This window comes from Canis lupus, chromosome 9 (genome assembly GCF_003254725.2).
Source record: "Canis lupus dingo isolate Sandy chromosome 9, ASM325472v2, whole genome shotgun sequence".
Lineage (NCBI taxonomy): Eukaryota > Metazoa > Chordata > Mammalia > Carnivora > Canidae > Canis > Canis lupus.
The window spans coordinates 43,815,487-43,835,997 of record NC_064251.1 but is presented as its reverse complement, the minus strand read 5'-3'; the positions used below and the strand labels follow the sequence as shown (position 1 = coordinate 43,835,997).

The following is a 20,511-nucleotide window of genomic DNA, read 5'->3' as shown; positions in this document are numbered from 1 at the left end:
CAGTCTGTCATGGCACACTGGCCCGGCTGAGGTGAGGGCCATCACCCCATCACCTCGGCTGCTCTGGTGAGGTTGGAGGCTGGGCTCTGATTCCCCAGAGGCAGGAAGGGGCAGCAAGAGAAGGTGTATGAACAGAAGACATGGCCTGGCAACCTCCCAGAATGCTGCCTGGGGCGCCTCACGAGGGAGTGAGACTGATCAGGGACAAAGAGAAAGCTTCCCCTGGAGGGTACTCATCCCATTGTATTGTTACTTTCTCTGCTCTATGAGGGCAGTGTCTAGGCCACTTCAGTCACCACCACATCCAGGGCCTGGCACTGGTGGGCACTGTTGTGGCATGAAGGAAGCAGGGTCAAGAGTGGCGGGGGCCAGGATGGGCTAAAGTGTATCTTCGGCAGGATAGGGAGCAGAAAAGGAGTCCCAAGCCTGGAGTGAGACCTCTGATCCTCTGATGATGTGGCTCAAGAGCTACGAGTGACCTGGCTAGCACTTGTGGGGGGTGGCTCTGAAAGCCGAGCCAGCCTGAGGTGTGAGGAGGGGAGGTAAGGGAGGGTTCCAGCTGATCCTGTTAGCTGAAGCCCGGGTTTACTGGAAGGAGGAGACCTTCTTGCTCTCCCACCTAGTGGAGAAAGGGGCAGAGGGATGTTCTTGCTTTACTTCTGCATAGCTTTTGGGCCAGCCTATTTTGTGTGTGAAAACCTGTCCCCCACTGCCAGACCCTTGGGGCAGAGGAGAAGCGAGCTGTCAGTAGAGTGACAGCCCTGCCCAGGGCACAGCCTCCAGGAGGATTCTCAGGACAGGCAGTGGACTGAGCACCAGAAGGCCGGGTCTGGATCCTGGGGCTGACTCTACTGAAATGTCATGTCATTCAGTTCCTTCTCTGTAAAATGGAGAAAATATGGGTTGGGTTGCTCAGGTGATGGCAGAAACTATGGTGTGGGATGTCGGGGGAAATGGCAAAGATTTGTGAGGGATTTGTGTTTTAGAGCCTCGCTAGTTGAAGTGTCATTCCTTAACCATCTGCATCCACTCACCTGGGATTTTGTGAGAAATGCAGAAACCTAGGCCCTGCCCAGGTCTCCTGAATGCAGTTTTAGGAAAATTCCCAGGGGATTCCAATGAGCCCCCCACCCTTCTTCAGAGTACCGCCTCTTCCCGTGTTGCTACAGGCTGTCCAGCCGACTGCTGTGCCACGAGGCAGGGGCTGCCTCTCCTGGCCATCCCCTGAGCAGGTGGGTAGGGAGGGGTTGGCTGGGGGAGCCAGCTGAGCCTGGCCAGCAGGGACTGAGGCACAGCAACAAGGCATGGGTAGGGTAGCTAGCTGCCTGGCGAGACCCAAGCAGGCCCAGACCCAAGCAGGCAGCTCCCTTGCACCAGTGAGTGCAGCAAAGCTGACCACAGCTGCAGACCAGCCAGAGTGAGGGCTGGCTTAGCCCCACCCTGACCCCGGGTGTGGTAAGAGGACTGCACCTCGGGAAGGCTGGGAGGGGACTTGGGACCAGACCAGCTAAGGACAGTGAGTGGTTATAGGTCAAGGCCACGGGGTGGCAGGAAGTGGTGATCCCAGAAGCCAGGCACCATCTAGGTGGAGAGCCATCACTGAACCCCCACCTCCAGCTGGCTGCTAGGCCTCAGCCCTTTGCTTAGCCCAGGGGGGTGGGCATTGCCCTAACTCTTGTCAGAGGCTGCCTGCCTTCCCCCTAGCCAAGCTGGCTGCTGACAGGGCGGGCACGAGGTAGGTGGGTATAGTGTGTGTAGTCTCAACCTCCAGAGTCTCTCCCACACCTGAGATAGAGAACCTGGTGGCAGAGACTAGGGAGGTCTGGCCCTTACCACCCTCAATGCCTGCCTTCCCTTCCCTTTCCAGACACCGAGGAGGCTGGGTTTGAGGTGGGCCATGAGGGTGGGGGCAGAGTGACAGCCATTTTCTGAGAAGGGCCCAGGCTGTTGCAGTTGAGAGAGACCAGTTTGAGGAGCTGCTTCTTCGGGAAGGACGATGGAAATGGGGGTCACAACAGGCCTTGGGAACCAAGGACTGGTTAAGTTGGGCCCATGAGTACAGCACCCTCCAAACTGGTGTCAGAGCCTGCAGATGAGTCCCGGGAGGAGCGGCCCTGCAGGAAGCGGATGATCTTCTCAATTGTGGCCTCCTGGTACTCATGGGACCACCTGTGGGCACAGAGGCTGGTGGGTTAGGGGGCCAGCAGAGGATGCTGCTGGCTGAGGGCTGTGTACCCACCCCTCTCCTCACTTGATGCCGTTGAAGGTGAGCACAGCCTGCATGTCCTCAGGCAGGTCCTCGGGCTCTGGCCACTCGAAGCCATCGATGACCGGCACAATGTTCTTGCCGCAGCTCAAAGCAGTCACAATCTCCTGCAGAAAGAAAAGAGGAGAGGATGAGACATGGGTTCCGATCTAGGGACCCTGGGGCCAGGCAGACATTGGGAGGGGTGTTGGTGCTGAAGTCCACCTTGACTTCTCCTTACTCCTTGTGGTGTAATAACCAAATATTTGATCTTTGCCCCAGGTCCTTGGCATAGAGCTCCTGAAACAGGGAATTTCTGGATGACTGGAGGTTGGGGATGGGGGTGCCCAGGTAGCTTCCAGGTGGGGGCTGGTTGCCAGGAAGGCCAAGCCATGATGAAAAGGTTGGAACTTTTAAGTACCCCTCATACATTCACAGATGCACTCCTTCCAGGATGGGAGAGGGGCTGGAGAGGGAGTTCACTCACCAGTGGCCAATGACTAAATCATGCCTCCATAACGAAACCTCCATAAAATCTCCCAAGGAGGGGGTGGGTTGGTGAGCACATCTAGGTGTTGGGAGGGTGGCTGGAGAGGGCATGGGAGCTCTGTGCCTTCCTGCCTGTGCCCCCCACACCCCATACCTTGCCCTATGCATCTTTTACATTCAAATGTTTCTGAGTTACATGCTCGACAATAAACCAGTAATAGTTAAATGTGTTCTGAGTTCTGCATGTCATTCTAGCAAATTATTGAACTGGCGGGGGAGGGATCTGTATATCATGGGAGCTCCTGAACTGGTAGCCAAGTCAGAAGTTCGGGTAGCCTGGGAACCTAGGGCTTTCAACTGAAGTGAGGGCAGACATGTGGGATTGAGCCCTTAACCCTTTGGAGTCTGGGACACCTGGACGGCTCAGCGGTTGAGCATCTGCCTTTGGCTCAGGGCGTGATCCTGGGATCTGGGATTGAGCCCCGCATCGAGCTCCTCGCAGGGAGCCTACTTCTCTCCCTCTGCCTGTGTCTCGCTTCTTTCTGTCTTTCGTGAAAAAATGAAAAATCTTTAAAAAAAAACCACAAAACCCTCTGGAGTCTGATACTTGCTCTTCGTAAGTCAGTATCAGAACTGAACTGAAGATGTCTGAGGTTAAGCGTCGTACTGTTGGTTTCAGCTCAGGTCATGATCTCAAGGTTGTGAGATTGAGCCCCGTGTCAGGCTCCCTGCTCAGCGAGGAGTCTGCTTCTCCCTCTGCCCCTCCCTCTGCTCACACTCACACTCTCCCTCAAATAAATAAATCTAAAAGCATTTTTTAAAAAAGAACTGAATTGTGGGACACCCAGTTGGTGTTGGCAAATTGGAGAATTGGTTGTTGGTGTTGGGAAAAACACAATTTGGTATCAGAAGAAAAAACTCATCCTCTCCATCCAAACTGATCCATCACCAGCCCCACCAATTGTCCTTGTTTCTCAAATCTACCCACTTTTTTTTTTTTTATAAATTTTTATTTATTTATGATAGTCACAGAGAGAGAGAGAGAGGCAGAGACACAGGCAGAGGGAGAAGCAGGCTCCATGCCCCGGGAGCCTGACGTGGGATTCGATCCCGGGTCTCCAGGATCGCGCCCTGGGCCAAAGGCAGGCGCCAAACCGCTGCGCCACCCAGGGATCCCTCAAATCTACCCACTTTTTCTCTTCTTCCATCCTGCCACTGTGCTGCTCCAACCCTCCATCTTTGTTCCTACCAGGTCTCTCCTCCATTGTGCTCCCTCTAACTTGTTCTCCACATTGCCCCTTCACCTGGCTGTTCCATACAAAATGCAAATCTGATCATGTCACCCCCTACTTAAAACTCTTCAAGACTTTACATGGCTCTTAGAATAAAATTAAAACTCCTTATTGTGGTTTGAAGGCTCTGAGTGGTTGGCCACAACTCCTTCTCTACACTCCACCCCTGCACCGTTCTCCGGATCACAGACCTTTCAGGCCCTTAGATTTGCCATCCTCCTTCCCTACACAAGCCCTGTGCACATGCTCTTTTCCCTGCTTCCTCACCTAACTAATGCCTACTCATTTCTCTAATTGGAGCTTAAGCCATACTTTCCCAGGAAGTCTCTCCTCCCTTCTCTGACCAGGCATGATCTCCCTATTATAGGCTCTCATAAACTCTTCAGCACATGCTACAGTGGCAAACTTAAGCAATGAACAATTTACTTAATATCTGTCTTCACCAGACATAAGGGATCATGTCTGGTTTTTACCTATCTTGTATCTCAGCATCTTTCACAAAGCCTTGCCCATAGTCCTTGCCAAATACTTAATGCATGGCTGGATGGTTGGAATGAATGAATAGATGGATGGATGGGTGGATGAATAAATGAGAGAGAAAATATAGCATAGCAGTTAGGGGCTGCACTCTAGAATCATGAGATTGGGGTTCACATCAACTCTGACATAGGCTTTGTGGCCTGAGGCAAACAGGCCCTCACAGCTTCTGTTTTCTCTTCTGTTGGGGAGATACCTGCTACGTCCTGTGGCAAGTGGTTAGAGCAGTGCCCAGCATGTAGTGTGTGCTTAATAATAACTAATAGGTGTTATTATTTCCTCCTCTGTAAAGGGGGATAATAAACCTCGCTTACAAGGTTGTTCTGACGATATTACTTACTATTAATGGGTGCTCTGGTAAGTGCCTATTGAATGTTTTTTCCTTCAAAGAGGAAAAAAGCCTCAGGGATTGGACTTTCTTGAGTGCAGTTCACTTGTGGTTTCCCATATTGATTACCCACTAAATGTGGCTTCAGGGAAAGGAGTTTTAAAACCAGAGGCAATTAAGCACTAACACCATCCAAGGAAGGCTGATGGAACCTCTGGGACTGGTCCAAGGCAAAGGTTCTTGCCACCCCACCTGCCTCCTGCCTCGATGCAGTACACTGGGACAGGGATGGGTATCAAGCACCCTTGTGGAGCAGAGCCTTACTGGGGAAAGAACCTGTATAACTTCAATCTTGATTAGCTTTTAGGGAACCTCTCATTTTACGAATGAGAAGAAGGAACCCCAGAGAGGGGAAGGGGCTTGCCACCAGGTCACAAATGCCCAGCCCAGGAGGGGCCAGTTTTCTGAATCATGCCTTCAGATTCCAAGTCCAGGGCTCTTTCAACCACACCCTCTGCCTCTCTGCTGGGAACTGGTATGAATTCTGACCCTGCAGAAATTTATCTGAGAGCCTTTAGACATTTGTCTTACCCAGAATTACACAGAACCAAAGACAGCACACTGCTCATTGCACAGATTCAGAGTCTGGCCAAGAGAGGAAGAATGGCTTATTCAAGGTCATCCTGCAGGTTAAGAACAAACACTTGATTGCAGTCAAGTGTTCTGACCTGGTAAACCTGGTGGACACGTATGGTTTCCCCAGTTATCTCAGCTTCATCTGTTTGATTGATCATGGTTTAAGTATTCCATAAACTCTTCAAGAGCCTACTTCCTGCCATGCATGGTTGTAGCCATCAGGGATACGGAGTGAACACAGCAACGTCTGATCTCATATGGAGCTCAGATACCCCTCTGTTTATCCTGCCACCTGCTCTGAGCCACCAACCATGATCCTTCAGATGTCTCTTTGGCCCAACACCAACCAAGCCCAGTACTCAGCCCCTAAAAACATGGCTTCCAGGGCCTGATCCTCCTCCCCACTGTCAGGATGGATGCACTCTGGTGTCAGAACCTTCTCCCTACACCTGCTGTCCTGGCCTCACTGCCCTTGCGGGATCCCTTTTCCCAGGGCTTTAAACACAAGTGTTCTCCCAGCTTTTAGACACTCTGCAAACTGGTTCTATAGTTTTTTAGAAGGGGAGAGAGTGGGAAGGAGGGGCTGAGGAAGAGGGAGAGAATCTTTTTATTTTTAAAGATTTGTTTAAAAAAAAAGATTTGTTTATTTATTTATTCATGATAGACAGAGAGAGAGAGAGAGGCAGAGACACAGGCAGAGGGAGAAACAGGCTCCATGCCAGGAGCCCGATGCGGGACTTGATCCCGGGACTCCAGGATCGCGCCCCGGGCCAAAGGCAGGCACCAAACCGCTGAGCCACCCAGGGATCCCCAAGGGAGAGAATCTTAAGCAGGCTCCATATTCAGTGCAGAGCCCGACTTGGGGCTCCGTCTCACAACTCTGAGATCACGACCTGAGCCGAAATCAAGTCAGATGCTTACATGACTGAACCACCCAGGCACCCCTGGTTCCATAGTTCTTATCCAGCCAGTGGTATGCTGGCAAATGTTTAACAAATAACAATCAGGGGCGGGGCAGGGGGGAGAGACACAACCAAACAAATAAAACCCTAATTTGTAGTATTTATCAATTTCCTTTGTGTAAATACTCCCACCAGGGCTGATTTCAAGCTACCAACATGACATCATTAAACGTGGAGGTGGGAAGAGATGCAGACGATCATTTCTGGTGTTAGCTGAATCCTATCCTCCCACGTGCCCTCAAAGTCCCTCAGATCTGTGCCATGGAACGCGGTCAGGTGCTGGGAAAGAGCATGGGCTTTGGAATCAGAAAGATGGAGTTCACAGCCTAGCTTTTCCGATTTCTACGCCAGCGTGGCCATGGGAAAAAGTGTTCTACGTCTCTGAGCCTCAGTTTTTTCATCTAAAAGAAATTACTAATGATGCACCTTCCTCATCCCCACTTTGTTCTTTGCTCATGCAGTTGCCCTGCCTGGGATGCCTTCTCTTCCACTTACCTAAATTCTTAAGAATCTTCTCATGTTCTGCCTCCTTCATGAAGCCTTCCCTGGTTATTCCAGCCCTGAATATTCTCTCCCTTCTCCGTACTCCTATGGCAAGTAAGAGCTTTACCTACCTAGCTCAGCATTGACACCAATGCATATATGATCTAGCCTTTCTGGGCCTATTCTTGTCTCCTTAGCTCCTTCGGGACAAAGGCTCCATCTTAGATGACTGTTGTAGCCCTCAGCTCAACCCCTACTCACTAATAATTAATAAACTGTAGATGTGATATGGATCCATCCATCCATCCATCCATCTGTCCATTCTACGAGTATTTGGTAAGTTTCTACTGTGTGCCAGGCACTGAAGATCCAATGGCATTAATTAAACAGTGGTAAGCACTCATAATAATTCCAATAATAATTGCTGCCATTATAGAGCAATTACTACAGAACTAGGCATTCTGCTAAGGACTTGACAAATTTCAGCTCTTTTTAATTTTTGTAACAACATCCTAGGAGGTTAGGGACAATAGGCGTCCCACTTCACAGTAACAAACATGAAGCTCATCTTGATTGCATAACTTACCTAAGACCAGAGCCAGGATTCAAACTCACAGCTTTGCATCCTTTGAGATTCTACTGTGCCAGTCACTAGGCTCTCTTGCCCCTCTTCCCCCACAGAGGTTATTTGCCAAAACATTTTCCTCCTTCTTGAGCCCTCACAACAATCCCACAAGGTGAATAAGACAGGCAAGTTATCCCCGTTTTCTGAATGAGAATCGTGAGAGCCTTACTGACCCACTAAAGACCAGTTACAGTCCGAGCTGTGGCTCCTGCCTTGCAGCTGGGCCACAGAGGTTTCTGGGGAGTGCAGATGAGGAGGAATGGGACCACAGAGGTCAGCACCTACCTTGTGCACCCAGTCCTTGCAGTCATGGTCCTGCTTGCATTTGTCCAGTGCCCCAGCTGACAGTACCAGCACGAAGTTGCGGGCACCCATGACACTCTGGATGAGTTTGTCCTCGAACTTGCCTGCTTCCAGCTTCTCCACATCAATGAAGACACTGAAGCCGTGCAGCTGCAGGTGTACCTTTAGGAGGCTGAGAAGAGGTCCTGTGTCACTGCCCTGGCCTGGCCCCTAGCTCCCAGGCTGCCCGCCTGCCTGTCCCTTCTTACCTGGCCAGCTGGGAACCCGAGTTCCGGCGGTAGCTGATGAAGACATCTGGGATGTCCCCACTGGGCTTACAGCCAGTGCAGGGCAGCGGAGAGTGTAGCATTTCTGAAGCAGAAGGTGACAGTGTGGTAAGGGTCACCCCTCCTCATCACTCACCCTCAGGTACATCATTCTCTGCCCACTCAGCCTTCTTAGCCCAGTCCAGCCCAGGCAGGGTGGCTTGTTTGAAATAGGGTCATTGAGATAGAGAGCTGGGCCTACAGGAAGACTGCCTACTATTGGTGGGTCCCTTTCAGGAGGCAGGCATTGTGTTTTAGGGACATGTATCTGCACCTCCAGCCCTCTCTCCAGAGCTCCAAACCTGCATGGGGACACTATAAACCCAACATATCCCAAATCCTCCCTTGGCCACTTCCTTCCCAGTTCCTACCACAGTTGGAACCTGGATATTGTCCTAAACCCCTACCTTTCATTCATCCATTCATCCATTCAACAAATATTTACGAAGTATTTACCGTGTGCCAGGCACTATCCTTTGTGCTTGGGATATAGCAGTGAAAAGAACAGACAGACCTTCACGACACCTGACTCCATGCTCTGGATTCTTCCTACTAAACATTCTGAACTCCAGCCCTAGGACCCTCCCTATGTCCAGACCCCCGACTCAGCCTTCTCCGTGATCTCCCCAAATCCATACTTGACCAGTCCAATCTGTTTGCACAGCAACCAGAGGGGTCTTTCTAAAATCCAAGTCTCAGTGGATCCCTGTTTCCACTTTAAAAATGTACATGGCTCCCTCTACTTCCTATACAAGGGATTTGTAAGCTCTTTTTGCAGTAAGACCTCCCTGGTTTTCATTTATTTATTTATTTAGATTTTATTTATTTGAGAGAGAGAAAGAGAGTGAGCAGGATGGAGAGAGAATCTGAAGCAGACTCTGAGCTGAGCGCAAAGCCCAACACGGGGCTCAAACTCAGGCCTGCGAGATCACGACCTGTGGCAAAACCGAGAGTTAGACACTTAACCAATTGAGCCACCCAGGTGCCCCAGGACCTCCCTGATTTTAAAAAATGAAATACTGAGGTTTTATTGGGAGCTGCAATGTGAAAATAATAAAAGCTGATCTGCTTTGAACTTGTTGAATGAATGGATGAATGAAAAGACCATCCTCATATAATCTTCAGACTTAACACTCACAGATAGCATTTGTCTATTTATGAAGCAGGAAGACAGAGTTTCAAATCCCAGTTCTGTTATTTAATGGATTTGGGATATGTATTTGGGATCTCCCAAGGCATAACTTTGGGAAATGTATTTAAATTCTTAAAACTTAGTTTCATCATGCTTAAAATTAACACCCTTGATGGAAATATTCTTTATCTGGGATTATGATGGCAGTTACACACGTATGCATTTTTCAAAACTCTTCATATGAGACACTTTTAAGTTAAGTTATACCTCTTTTATTACTTAAACATTTTCAAAAAGTAGAGTATAGGGATCCCTGGGTGGCGCAGCGGTTTAGCGCCTGCCTTTGGCCCAGGGCGCGATCCTGGAGACCCGGGATCGAATCCCACATCGGGCTCCCGGTGCATGGAGCCTGCTTCTCCCTCTGCCTGTGTCTCTGCCTCTCTCTCTCTCTCTCTCTCTCTGTGACTATCATAAATAAATAAAAAAATTAAAAAAAAAAGTAGAGTATAAGTATAGAGGGGTGCCTGGGTGGCTCAGTTAAGTGTCCAACTCTTGATTTCCGCTCAGGTCATGATCTCAGAGTCATGAGACTGAGTGAGCCCTGAGTCAAACTCCAGGATGGATATGGAGGCTGCTTAAATTTCTCTCTCTCTCTCTCTGCTCCTCCCTTCTCGTTTGCTTTCACCTGTCTCAAAGTAAATAAATAATAAAATAATAAAATAAAATAAATTTAAAGTTGATTTAAAAAATTAACACCCACTGCATAGAATGGATATAAATATTAATGAGATAATGTTTAAAACTTAATTCATATAGTAATTGATGACAAACATTAGCTAAATAGTAAATTAGCAAATTAAAATAAGTTAGTAAATAAAAATGGTTGCTAGAGCCCTAGAATCCATTCCACCCTGGTGACCTCCCTAAAGCACTTCCAGAATCCATACTTTGTAAGCTGCTGGCTAATCGCACAAGCCCCCCACCCCTAGGTGTCTTCCCACCCCTATCCCCTCCTGGCTGCCTCACCTCCACATCTGCATATACTTACTGCTCCTTTTGTCTGGTTGCTCTTCCTGCTGCACGCCCCTCCCCAATACATCCTTCAAGACCTGGTTGGGCATCCTGTAAATGCCCAGACCTGGGTGACAGGGAAGCTGCGCTTCCTGTCAGCTGGCACTGGAATCCTGGGGGTGCCTCCTGCCGTGGTCAACTACGTGTTCATGTACCTGCCTCACTTCCACCCTCCTCCTCAGCTCAGACTGGGAACTTCTTGAGGGCAACATACTCATCTTTGCATCCTCAGAATCCAGTCTGGCACAGCGTCTGTGCTCAAACCGACCGCAGCGAGGCTCGGAAGTCCCCCCAGGGCTGGGGCTAGACTAGGGGTGGGGTCCCGGCTGGGCAGGCTGACCTCTGGCGGCCGAGAGGATGCGGGCGCGGTGCACGCCCAGGCGGATGCCGCAGTCCTCCAGCAGCTGCTGCTCGGACACGCGGTGCAGCAGGGAGCGGTCCAGGCCGCAGCTGACCAGGCCGTACGTATACTGGCGGAAGCGCGGGTCCAGGCTGCCCAGCCAGTCAGCCAGGTTGCTGCGGTCGCACGTGGCGTAGCTGGCGAAGGTCTTGAGCTCCGTGAGCTCCCTAAAGAATCTACCACGGGGGGAAAGAAGGACGCTGAGGTCCCGACCTGGGACTGACCAGGGGCAGAGGGCCAGGGCTGGCGGGCAGGAGGCTCCTTACCTTTTGCGGGTGATGCCTGATTTCATGCCCAGGTCGGTCTGGAGCTCCTCCTCCGTGAGCCGCAGAAGCAGGTCACCATCTACCTGCTGCTCCTGGGGGAGGGGTCGGATGTGAGGAAGGGCTCTCCCCTTCAGCCCTTGGAGCCCAAGCATAAGATGCAAGGGAAGGGAACTGGAGATGGCGACGGGACCCAGGTTAGAGCCGAGCGACCCAGAAAGCGGCTGAGGCCAGGCTCCCATCCCCCAAGCCACGCGCGGCGCCGCGGGCGTGGGGGCCGCAAGGGGGCGCTGTTGTCTTGCGCAGGGCGCCCCTAGCGGCCGCACGCCCCCGGGACGCGCAGCTTTACCCGGAAGCTCTCGCAGTAGTGGGAGAAGCCGATCTGCTGGAGCCACGTCTGGACCTCGGCCTCCTTCCAGCTGGCCACGCAGGGCAGGATGGGCCGCGGCACCTCCTCGCCCAGCAGGCGCAGCGCGCGCTTGGCCAGCGCCGACGTGGTGCCATTGGTGGAGTAGGAAACCAGGCGTTTCAGGCTCTGGATGGCTCCGATGTCGCTGAATACCTAGGGAGGGGCGGAGAGGGGGTGTCTGGGGCCACCAGCTCACAGCCATCCCCAAACGTGCCCAGTCCCTCCCCCCCGCCTCTTCTCAGCGCGGAAACTCCTATCATCAGCCTTGGCCCTGCCGTCACCCAGTAAGTCAGGTAGCTCTGCGAATTCCCCTCCTGAAACTAGCTCAACTCTGGACCTCATGCCTGCCTCTAACAGCTTCCATCTCCCTAGGATGAACTCTGAGCCTGGCCTGGCACAGTGCACCCCCTGCCCACCATTCTCAGCTCACCCCCCCTTTCTCCAGCCCACACTTGGCCGACACCCACCCACCAAGGCTCTCTTACCTCTGGGCCCAGTCATGGTGTTCCCAGACCTTTAGTTCACCAGCCTGCTTGTGGGAATCCTAGTGGAATCCAAGTTGATTAGCACCCCCTCCATGCAGCCTGGTTTGATTTACCCACAGCTTGGCTCATACCTCCAATTAGGCCTTGTACTCTAAATGCCACTGTTAGTTGATAATGCAATGTCCACTAAATGTTAAGCTGAAGTCTTTTTTTTTTTTTTTTAAGATTTTATTTGTTTATTCATGAGAGACACAGAGAGAGAAAGAGGCAGAGACACAGGCAGAGGGAGAAGCAGGCTCCATGCAGGGAGCCCGACATGGGTCTCGTCTCAATCCCTGGTCTCCAGGATCATGCCCTGGGCTGAAGGCGGCACTAAACCGCTGAGCCACCTGGGCTGCCCAGCTCTTCCCTTTTCTTCATCCAACCACCCACCAAATCCTAATTCTGTTTGTTCAACACCCCTGGGATCCATCTGCTTTTCTCTTCTTCGGCTGTCATGCTCCAGCCCACCTTCCCAACTGTCCCCCTGCCGTGGCCTCCTATCTGGCCCCCTTGCCTCCACCGTCACCCTTGCTAATTCCATCTCCCCATGGTAGCCACGGTAATCTTTGTAACACTCGTGTTCCCTGCTTAAAACCCTTGGTCTTGCCTTCAAGGTCAGTGACTGGTCTCTCATCCTTCTCCGTGCTTCACCTAACCCTTATGTGTACTTCAAGTCCCAGTTGAATGCCACTTCCTCTGGGAAGCCTTCCCAGACGCTGTCTAACCCCCCCCCCGTCCCCGCCTGACCGCACACCCACCTTGGTCTTGCCCTGCAAGCTCTTGATGGCAGCCTCAGCACAGAGATAGAAAGCCCCGATGCACTGCGCCTCCATGCGGGACGAGTCGAGTAGCGGCACGAGGCGCTGCAGGTCGTCGGGCCCGCGGCCCTGCCTGGTGTCACTGGCATCCACCAGGCAGCGAGCAAAGCGGCCGGGGTCCAGGGAGGCCACGAGCGGCTCCACAAGCGCCAGCGTGCCCGAGCGCTCCACCTCGCGCTCCACCTCCTTGTTGGTTGCCAGCACCGCCACCGCCAGGCAGGCGTGCAGCCGCAGCAGCTCGTCCTCTTTGGAGAAGGCGAGCGGGAAGAGCCACTCTGCGGCGCGCTTCTCCACCATGCGCCGCTGCGCCGCCTGGCCCCCGTGCAGCGCGCAGTTGCCCAGCGCCAGCGCGCAGTGGCGGAGCAGCGCGGGGTCCGTGCGGCGGCACCAGTACAGCACCGCGTCCAGGCCTCCGGCCGACACCAGCCGCTGGCACGTCTCCTCCGAGTGCTTGAACATGTGCTCCAAGATGCCTGCAACGCTCCGCGCCAGCTCCACCGGCTCGCGCTCTTTTGCCAAGTTCAGGATCACGCCCAACCCGATGCGTGCCACGCGGTCCCTGCAGAAAGAAAATGGGACAGGGACGATGCAGTGGCGGTGTCCTCGGGAAGTTGGCTCACACCCCCGCCCCGGTCATTTGACCTCTCTGGCCTCACTAGTGTCATATAGGACATGACGGAGAGCATTATCCTCCTTCTGGAAGGACCAGATTTCTCTGATTATAAGGATGCTCCAACCTGGCCACACCTGTTTCCTCCCTTATTGCTGCCTCCTCCCCACAGTGTGTGTTGTGGTTAAGAATCCTAACTCTGGAGAAGATCCCCTGGGTCCTGGTTTTTTTTCTAGAAAGCTGTAGGACCTTGAATGCCTTCCTTTATTTTTCTACCTCAGTTCTGCATCTCATAAATAAAAGGAATACCTATCCCCATAGGGTCATTATGAGAAAGAACGGGATAATCCATGTAAAGTGTTCCCCACAGTGCCTGGCAGATGGGGAAGACTCACTAAATGTTAACTTCTTTTCATCATTTGAAGTATCACTTTGAAGTACACCACCCTTAGCCTTGCCCTCAAACCTCTCTTCAGTCCATGCTGTGTGATTGGGGTGCGTTTACTCACTCAACAGATTTTTATTGAGGAACTACTGTGTGCCAGACACTGTGCTGGGGGCTGAAGCTGAACAGTGAGTACAGGTGCCTGAACGTATACACAGCTAATGTGGAGACAATAAGCATGTGAACAACGAGTGACCAGAACAAGAGTGATATGGCTATAATGCTAGCAAACCCAGGTGATGTAATGGACAGTGCCTGGGTGGAGGAGGTAACATCTGAGAGTTCAATATCAAGAGACTCCTGCCTACAAGTGTCTGGGAGGAGAGCATAAAAGGCAGAACAAACAGCAAGAACAAAAGCCCTGAGGGCTGGTGAGCTTGCCATGTTTGAGGAATGGACAGCCAGCCAGAGATATTTGCAATGTTTAAAACCAACGAAGAAAAATATAAAAATCAACAAGGATTCATATATAGAACACATACATATTCAAATCAACAAGAAAAAGGCAGCAAATTCAATAGGGAATGGCAAAGGATATAAATGGCAATTTACAAAAGAGGAAATTGAAAATGTTAAATAAAGAGATGCTCTAACTCATCAGTAATCGGAGAAGTGAGAATTAAATCAGCTATCACTTTACACCTATTGGATAGGCAAAAAGCAGAATCTGGGTAACATAGAAGGTTGGCAAGGTGGGACACCTGGGTGGCTCAGTGGCTGAACATCTGCCTTTGGCTCAGGGTGTGATCCCGGGTCCTGGGATTGAGTCTTGCATTGGACTGCAAGGATCCTGCTTCTCTCTCTGCCTATGTCTCTGCCTCTCTCTGTGTGCCTCTCATGAATAAATAAATAAAATCTTAAAAAGAAAAAAAGAAGAAGGTTGGCGAGGTGTGGGGCCATGAACACCCCGAAGCTCTGTGGGTGGTGGGTACATGCCTGGGGTAGTCAATTTGGAAAGGAGACTGGGACGTGTGGGTAAAGTTAAAGAGATATGGACCCTATGAGCCAGAAACTGGGGCTTTTGAGTTTGCATCCCAACAAAATTGTCACAGATCCACAAAAGGATGTGGAAAAGGCTGTTCATTGCAGGGTTGTTTGCGGTGGGGGAAGACGGTGGCAGTCTGCTGTCAAGCCTGGGAGAGTGGAGAGGTAACATGGGCAAGCACCCACTCTGGAGGACTATGGAACAGTTACAAGTGACTGAACAGATGATATCATAGCACATGCAGAATCTTTTTTTTTTTTTTTACATGAAGAATCTTAAACACGTAAATCTGAGTGGGTGAAAGTATGAACTGGAATGTACTATATAACACAGCACCATTTGTGTGAATTAAAAATACATACACACAAAATAAGAATAAAGATTTTACTAGGACACAGATATAGGAAATACACATTAATTATATTGAAAGGGTGCCTATGGCATTAATTTGGAAAGATGATGGGACATTAATGAAGAGGAGAAGGGGAGATTGTGGAGATTGTATTCTAGGCACAGATGTATGCAAAGGTTTGGAGATATCTGAGAGCTGGTTGCACTTGGGGACCTGTCCCCACCTTAGCCATGCTGAAATGAAGCTATTTCTAGGTGGAGGTGGAGAGGTGGAGAGTATGAGTTGAGGTGGAGGTTCAAGGGGAGAGTATGGAAAGGGTCCCAAGGGCCTTCTGAGCCCTCTCCAGGCAGTTGTACTTTATCTTGATGGCAAATGAGGAGCCATTGAGAGGCTTCAGGAAGGGGAGTGACCTGCTCTTGAAAGGGTTTTAGGAAACACTCTGACTGCTATAGGGGGGAAAGGTCCAAGGGAGGGACCCTGGATGCCAGCAGAGCAGGCAGGAGAATTGCCTCACTTCAGGCAGAGGTGAAAGTTTTCTGTCTTCCTGACCTCCACAAATGATGTCCTCCATAGCTAACATTACTCCCAAAGAGTTAAGAGACTCAGCCAGTCATGGAGTCCCTGCCCAGTGAGCATCACAGTGACCACAGTGCTTGTGATTTTGTGTCTACTGCAGGTCCCAGGTGACCCCATAACATGGCACAACTTTGCCTGAGCCGATCACTGAGCTTCCCCAAAGTCATTCCCAAAAGAACAGATGGGTTCTAATCACTCACTTGTTTCTTTTACCAACAAGAAAGCCAAAGCTCAGAGAGGTTACACGACATGCTCAGAGTTACACGGCTGGTAAGAGGCATAGCTGGAGTCTGAACCTGCACCTGTCTGTATTTATTTGTTTTGTTTTTAAGATTTTAAAAATTTTATTTATTCATGAGAGACACACAGAGAGAGGTAGAGACATAGGCAGAGGGAGAAGCAGGCTCCCTGCGAGGGAACCTGATGTGGGACTCAGTCCTACAACCCTGGGATCACAATCTGAGCCAAAGGCAGACACTTAACCAGCTGAGCCATCCAGGTGCCCCTGTTTTTGTTTTTTAAGAGGACTTACTCTAAGTCTCTTCACCCCCAGCCATCCCCTTTCCCTATGTACTTGGCACATTCACAGAAATTGAACTGTGTGCTTGTTTTGAGAACTATAAACTCAGCTCCCAGGTTCTGCAGCCTCAGAGGCTATGAATCTGGGTTCAAATCCCAGCTCCGAAGGAGAGGGGAAATTATACACACAAATATATATATATATATATATATATATATATATATATATATATATATATATTACACATTTATGTGTAAAATCCTTGTATGCATAGAATTTCTCTGGAAGGACACACTGTGCAAGAAACTTGTTTTGCTGGTTTGCATCCGGGGAGGGGGTCTGGGTAGGAAAAAATAATTCTTAAGTGTGTATCTTTTTTTGTACCTTTGCACGTTTTGAATTTACATGCAATAGCTTTCCGGTGTTTGTTTGTTTTTAATATGTTTCCTCCACTTATTCACTGTGTATTTTTGGGAAAGCCATTTAATCTGAGTTAAACCATTTAACCTAATTATGGTCTCCTGATGGGGCTGGGCTGTAAATTTCAAAGGCTAGTAGTTACATGGGGCCCTCACTGGGTGTCACGAGACCAAGTTCAAGGGTCCTACCCTGTTGGACTTCTCTTGGCATTTGGGGGCGAGGGATGCTGTGACCTAGGCTCCTGGGCAGAGGGTGTAGTAGTAGCACCCTGGGAGGAAGGAAATGGGAAAAGGAGTGGGTGCACGGAGGAGGAACTTTCTTTAAGATGAGATTGGCTGATGAAGGAAGGGCAAGATTTCATAAACACGAATTCTCAATGTGTGACCTCCCTTCTCTCCCTTCCAGCCTTGGCCAGAGGGAGAGGAGATTTGCCTTCAGAAAAATTTTGATGGCCACGGGACTTGCTGGGCTCTGTCCTTGGTCCTGAAGTGCTGTCAGTGCCAGCACATTGTTTCATGAGGCCGGGGACAATTGTTACTGTGACTCTTTCCTCAGTAATTCTAAATCAGCTGAGTATTGTTATTTTCAACCTTGAAAAATATCAGTGCGGTTTGCAACCTGCAGCCCTCCTCTTCCGGGGGTGTTGGCTGCACCCCTTCTCCAAGCACTCTAACTGCCACGCCCTACATACCAGGCCTACAGAGTCCACCGCCACCCTGTGCCCACTGCTTCCAGTGAGGGCCCACTCTGTTTGCCAGCCCTGCAAATGTCTGATGATTGATGTTAGATGGGAGATTAATGACTTGCTGGGCAAGCAGAACCCTAACTTGCTCTCTGAATTTAAACGGCCTCATTCATGCATTTTTGACAGTTGTATCATTTCCACCACCCACAAGGCTATTTTTTAATACTTGAAAATGGCAAGAAAAGCATCCCTCACCCATGCCCATACTTGTGAGAGAAGCATGAATTGAAAGCGACCCTTCCCAAACCCTTCTAAACCTAAGGGGCCAGAGAATTCAGCACGAGACTTGTGAGAGTTTGGTCTGCTCTGGCATCAGAGATGAGAGAAAGTGAAGGCAAAGGGTCCTCATATTTCAGGGGAGATCTCAAAAGCAGGCAAGAGAGGGGCAGCCAGGCCCCAGTTGGACCCCACCCCCTTACTCCATCTTGGCACTATGTGGGGAAGGGACAGAGAACACATACTCTGGCTCCTGCCTAGCTCCTCACCTGATTCCTCTTCTCTCACCCATTCATCCCACTGAAAACCTTCCATTCCCCATTAGTGGCTGCAGAATGAGATCATGTCTGGCCTGTAACCTGGGCCAAAATGAAGGAGGAGGAAGCAGGAGGTGGACTGAGGGTGACACAAAGGGGCAAGTAACCCTCAGGTCAGCACTCATTTCAGTGATCATTGCCCCTCCTCCTGTCCCATTTCCTAAGCATTGTGTTCTCTTCCTTTCTCAGTGGCAGAGAAAAGGTAGCTTGGAAGGGCACCCAGGCCTGTGCGGAGGTGGTCTGTGGGTTTAGGGGCCATTGGCAGTAGGATCCCGGGTCCATCCTCATAACCAGGGACAAATTCCTGTCCTGCTACATTCTTCCTCCCCCTAATTACTTACCCCCACCAGCTCTGGGAGTGAATCCTGGCTGCACCACCAGTTCACTGTGCTGTGACTCTGGGCAAGTCATGAAACTTTCCCAAGCCTTGTTTTCCTCACTTGTAAAATGGACACGCTGATCCCCAACAGGGGTGTAGTATAGGGATTTGGGATTTGATGAGGTGAGGCGCGAAAGCGCACAGTGCGAGTCGCAGGAGAGACCCAGGCTGCCGACCGCCCCTGCTGCCCCCGCAGCACCCCCGCTCTCCCCTCAGCCCGTGAGCACCAGGACCTCACCGGTTCTCGGCCACCAGGATCTGCTCCAGCAGGCGGGCGGCCTGCACGCGCGTCTCCAGCTCCGGCGCCTGCAGCAGTCGCAGCAGCAGGTCCAGGCCGCCGTCCAGGCGGATGGCATCGCACAGACCCTGGGCTACCTCCCGGCCCACGGCCGGCAGCAGCCAGGCCTCCTCCACCAGCTGGAAGACCTCGGCCAGGCCGGCGCCCACGGCCCGCGCGCCCCCCGCCTGCTTCAGCGCGGACAGCGCCTGCTGCAGCTCCGGCATCGCGCGCTCCAGGGCGCCCTGCACCTCAGCGGCCGCGCCGGGCGACACCTCGCGGGGCCCCCGGCCGCCCGCGGCCCACCACGGGCCCGCGCCGCCGCCCCCGTCCGGCCCCGGCACCGCTAGCCGCTCAGCGCCCGGCCGCGGGCCCGACATGGTGAAGAAGCGGCACAGCTTGTAGGCGGAAAGGAGCAGCGTCAGGACCATGGGCGCGGGGCTGCGGGGGACATCCCGGGTCCGGGGGGCGGGACCCGGCGGGCGACCCGGGACTTGGGCAAAGGGGGGCAGGACAGAGGACCAGGGAAAAGATGGTGCAGGAGGCAGGGAGGGAGAGGAGGCGGCCCACCGGGCAGGGGCGCCGGCCAGAAGTTGGGGGGAGGGGCGAGGGCAGGATCCCGGACGGAGCTTTTGGGTAAAGGGAAGCGGCCCGGAGGCAGGGGGTGGGCGGAGGAGCGAGGGGGCTGCGAGGGATGGACCCAGACGCCTGTGAGAAGAACAAAGCCGGGCTCCGGCCCAGTGTGGATCTGCAGCAGCCCCGCCCCTGAGAAGCCGCAGGGGAGCTGACACCCCGCCTCTCGGTCACGTGGGACCCCCCGCCCCGCCCCGCCTCGCCCCCAGGCCTGTCCTCAGCCACGCCCACGCCCTGCTTAGGGGATGGGGGAGAGGGAGGGAGGGAGGGGAGGGGAGGGGAGGGGACGGAGAGCGGAAGGGAGGGGGAGGCCACTCGGGGGAGAGGGTGCCGAGCCGACGACCGCCTCCTTCCCCTGCCACCCCCAAACCCCGTGACACTGCAACGTGAAGGCAACACAGTGGAGCGGGCCCCCTCCCCTAACAGTGGTTAGTTAAAGTGATCCTAATAACGATGCGGTACAACTCTCCAGACCCTTTATGCCTCTTTCTCAAGCCTTATGACAGGCCTACAGGGTCGGTATTTGTGTTCCCATTTAACAGCTGAACTGACTAAAGCTCCTAGAAAAGACGTAGCCCAAAGTCACACACCCTTCTCTGATTATGGAACAGAAAGACTCAGTTGGAAACTCTGAGAATCATTTTCTTCCAGGTGGTGGCAGGATTTCAGGAGGCCCATGGACCCTTGACAGTGGGTGCAGAATCAGGCCTTCTGTGCCAGGGGTATTTTCTGGAAAGAGGGATGCTTATCTTCAAGAGTCTAAAAGTGTGGAGAAGGAGGCTGTTCTTTACCACAGGGAGAGTGAAAGTGGAGACAGGGAGCAGTGCCTGCCAAGGAGCAGTGAATTAGTGAGAGACCAAGGAATCAAATCCAGTCCAAACGGTTACCATTCATCCAATTTGCTGCTCTGTGAGGCCCAGCTTGGGAAAAACAATGCACCCAAGAGTAGAACCTAAACATGAAAATCTGTTTTTTTTATGATTAAAAATAAAAATCCCCCAGAGTGCTCACCAGCATTCCTTCACCCCCCCTTTTACCACCCTAAATACACAATGGGTGGGTGAGACACTCAGTCAGGGATGCACCTGATCAAACAGATCACAGACAAATAACCATTTATGGAGAATGAAGTTGGCGCTATTCCAGGCACCAGGCATTTTGTCTGCTTTAGCTTGTGTAAACACCCCCACCCCCAAAAACAGGACACAAGG

At 51.8% G+C, this 20,511-nt stretch overlaps 1 protein-coding gene across 1 annotated transcript; it reads right to left on the bottom strand.

Annotated features, from left to right (window-relative positions):
* Positions 1–1,967: 1,967 nt before the first annotated feature.
* SARM1 (sterile alpha and TIR motif containing 1) lies at positions 1,968–19,447 on the bottom strand. The gene is made up of 9 exons (XM_025476413.3): positions 18,629–19,447; positions 12,766–13,384; positions 11,421–11,633; positions 11,075–11,166; positions 10,749–10,984; positions 8,149–8,251; positions 7,883–8,072; positions 2,252–2,373; positions 1,968–2,169 (listed from the first exon to the last, which is right to left on the bottom strand). The coding sequence occupies exons 1-9, from the start codon at positions 19,096–19,098 to the stop codon at positions 2,040–2,042; spliced, it is 2,175 nt and encodes a 724-aa protein (XP_025332198.1). The 5' UTR covers positions 19,099–19,447; the 3' UTR covers positions 1,968–2,039.
* Between the last annotated feature and the right edge of the window lie 1,064 nt (positions 19,448–20,511).

What these genes read in the sequence shown, in the direction of transcription:
- SARM1 (XM_025476413.3), bottom strand. Translation starts at nt 19,098, where the DNA reads ATGGTCCTGACGCTGCTCCTTTCCGCCTACAAGCTGTGCCGCTTCTTC. An exon ending in ACTACTGCGAGAGCTTCCGG is followed by an intron (nt 11,167 to 11,420) that starts GTAAAGCTGCGC and finishes CCCCTCCCCCAG; the next exon opens with GAGCAGCAGGTAGATGGTGA. An exon ending in TCAGGCATCACCCGCAAAAG is followed by an intron (nt 10,985 to 11,074) that starts GTAAGGAGCCTC and finishes CCCCCGTGGTAG; the next exon opens with ATTCTTTAGGGAGCTCACGG.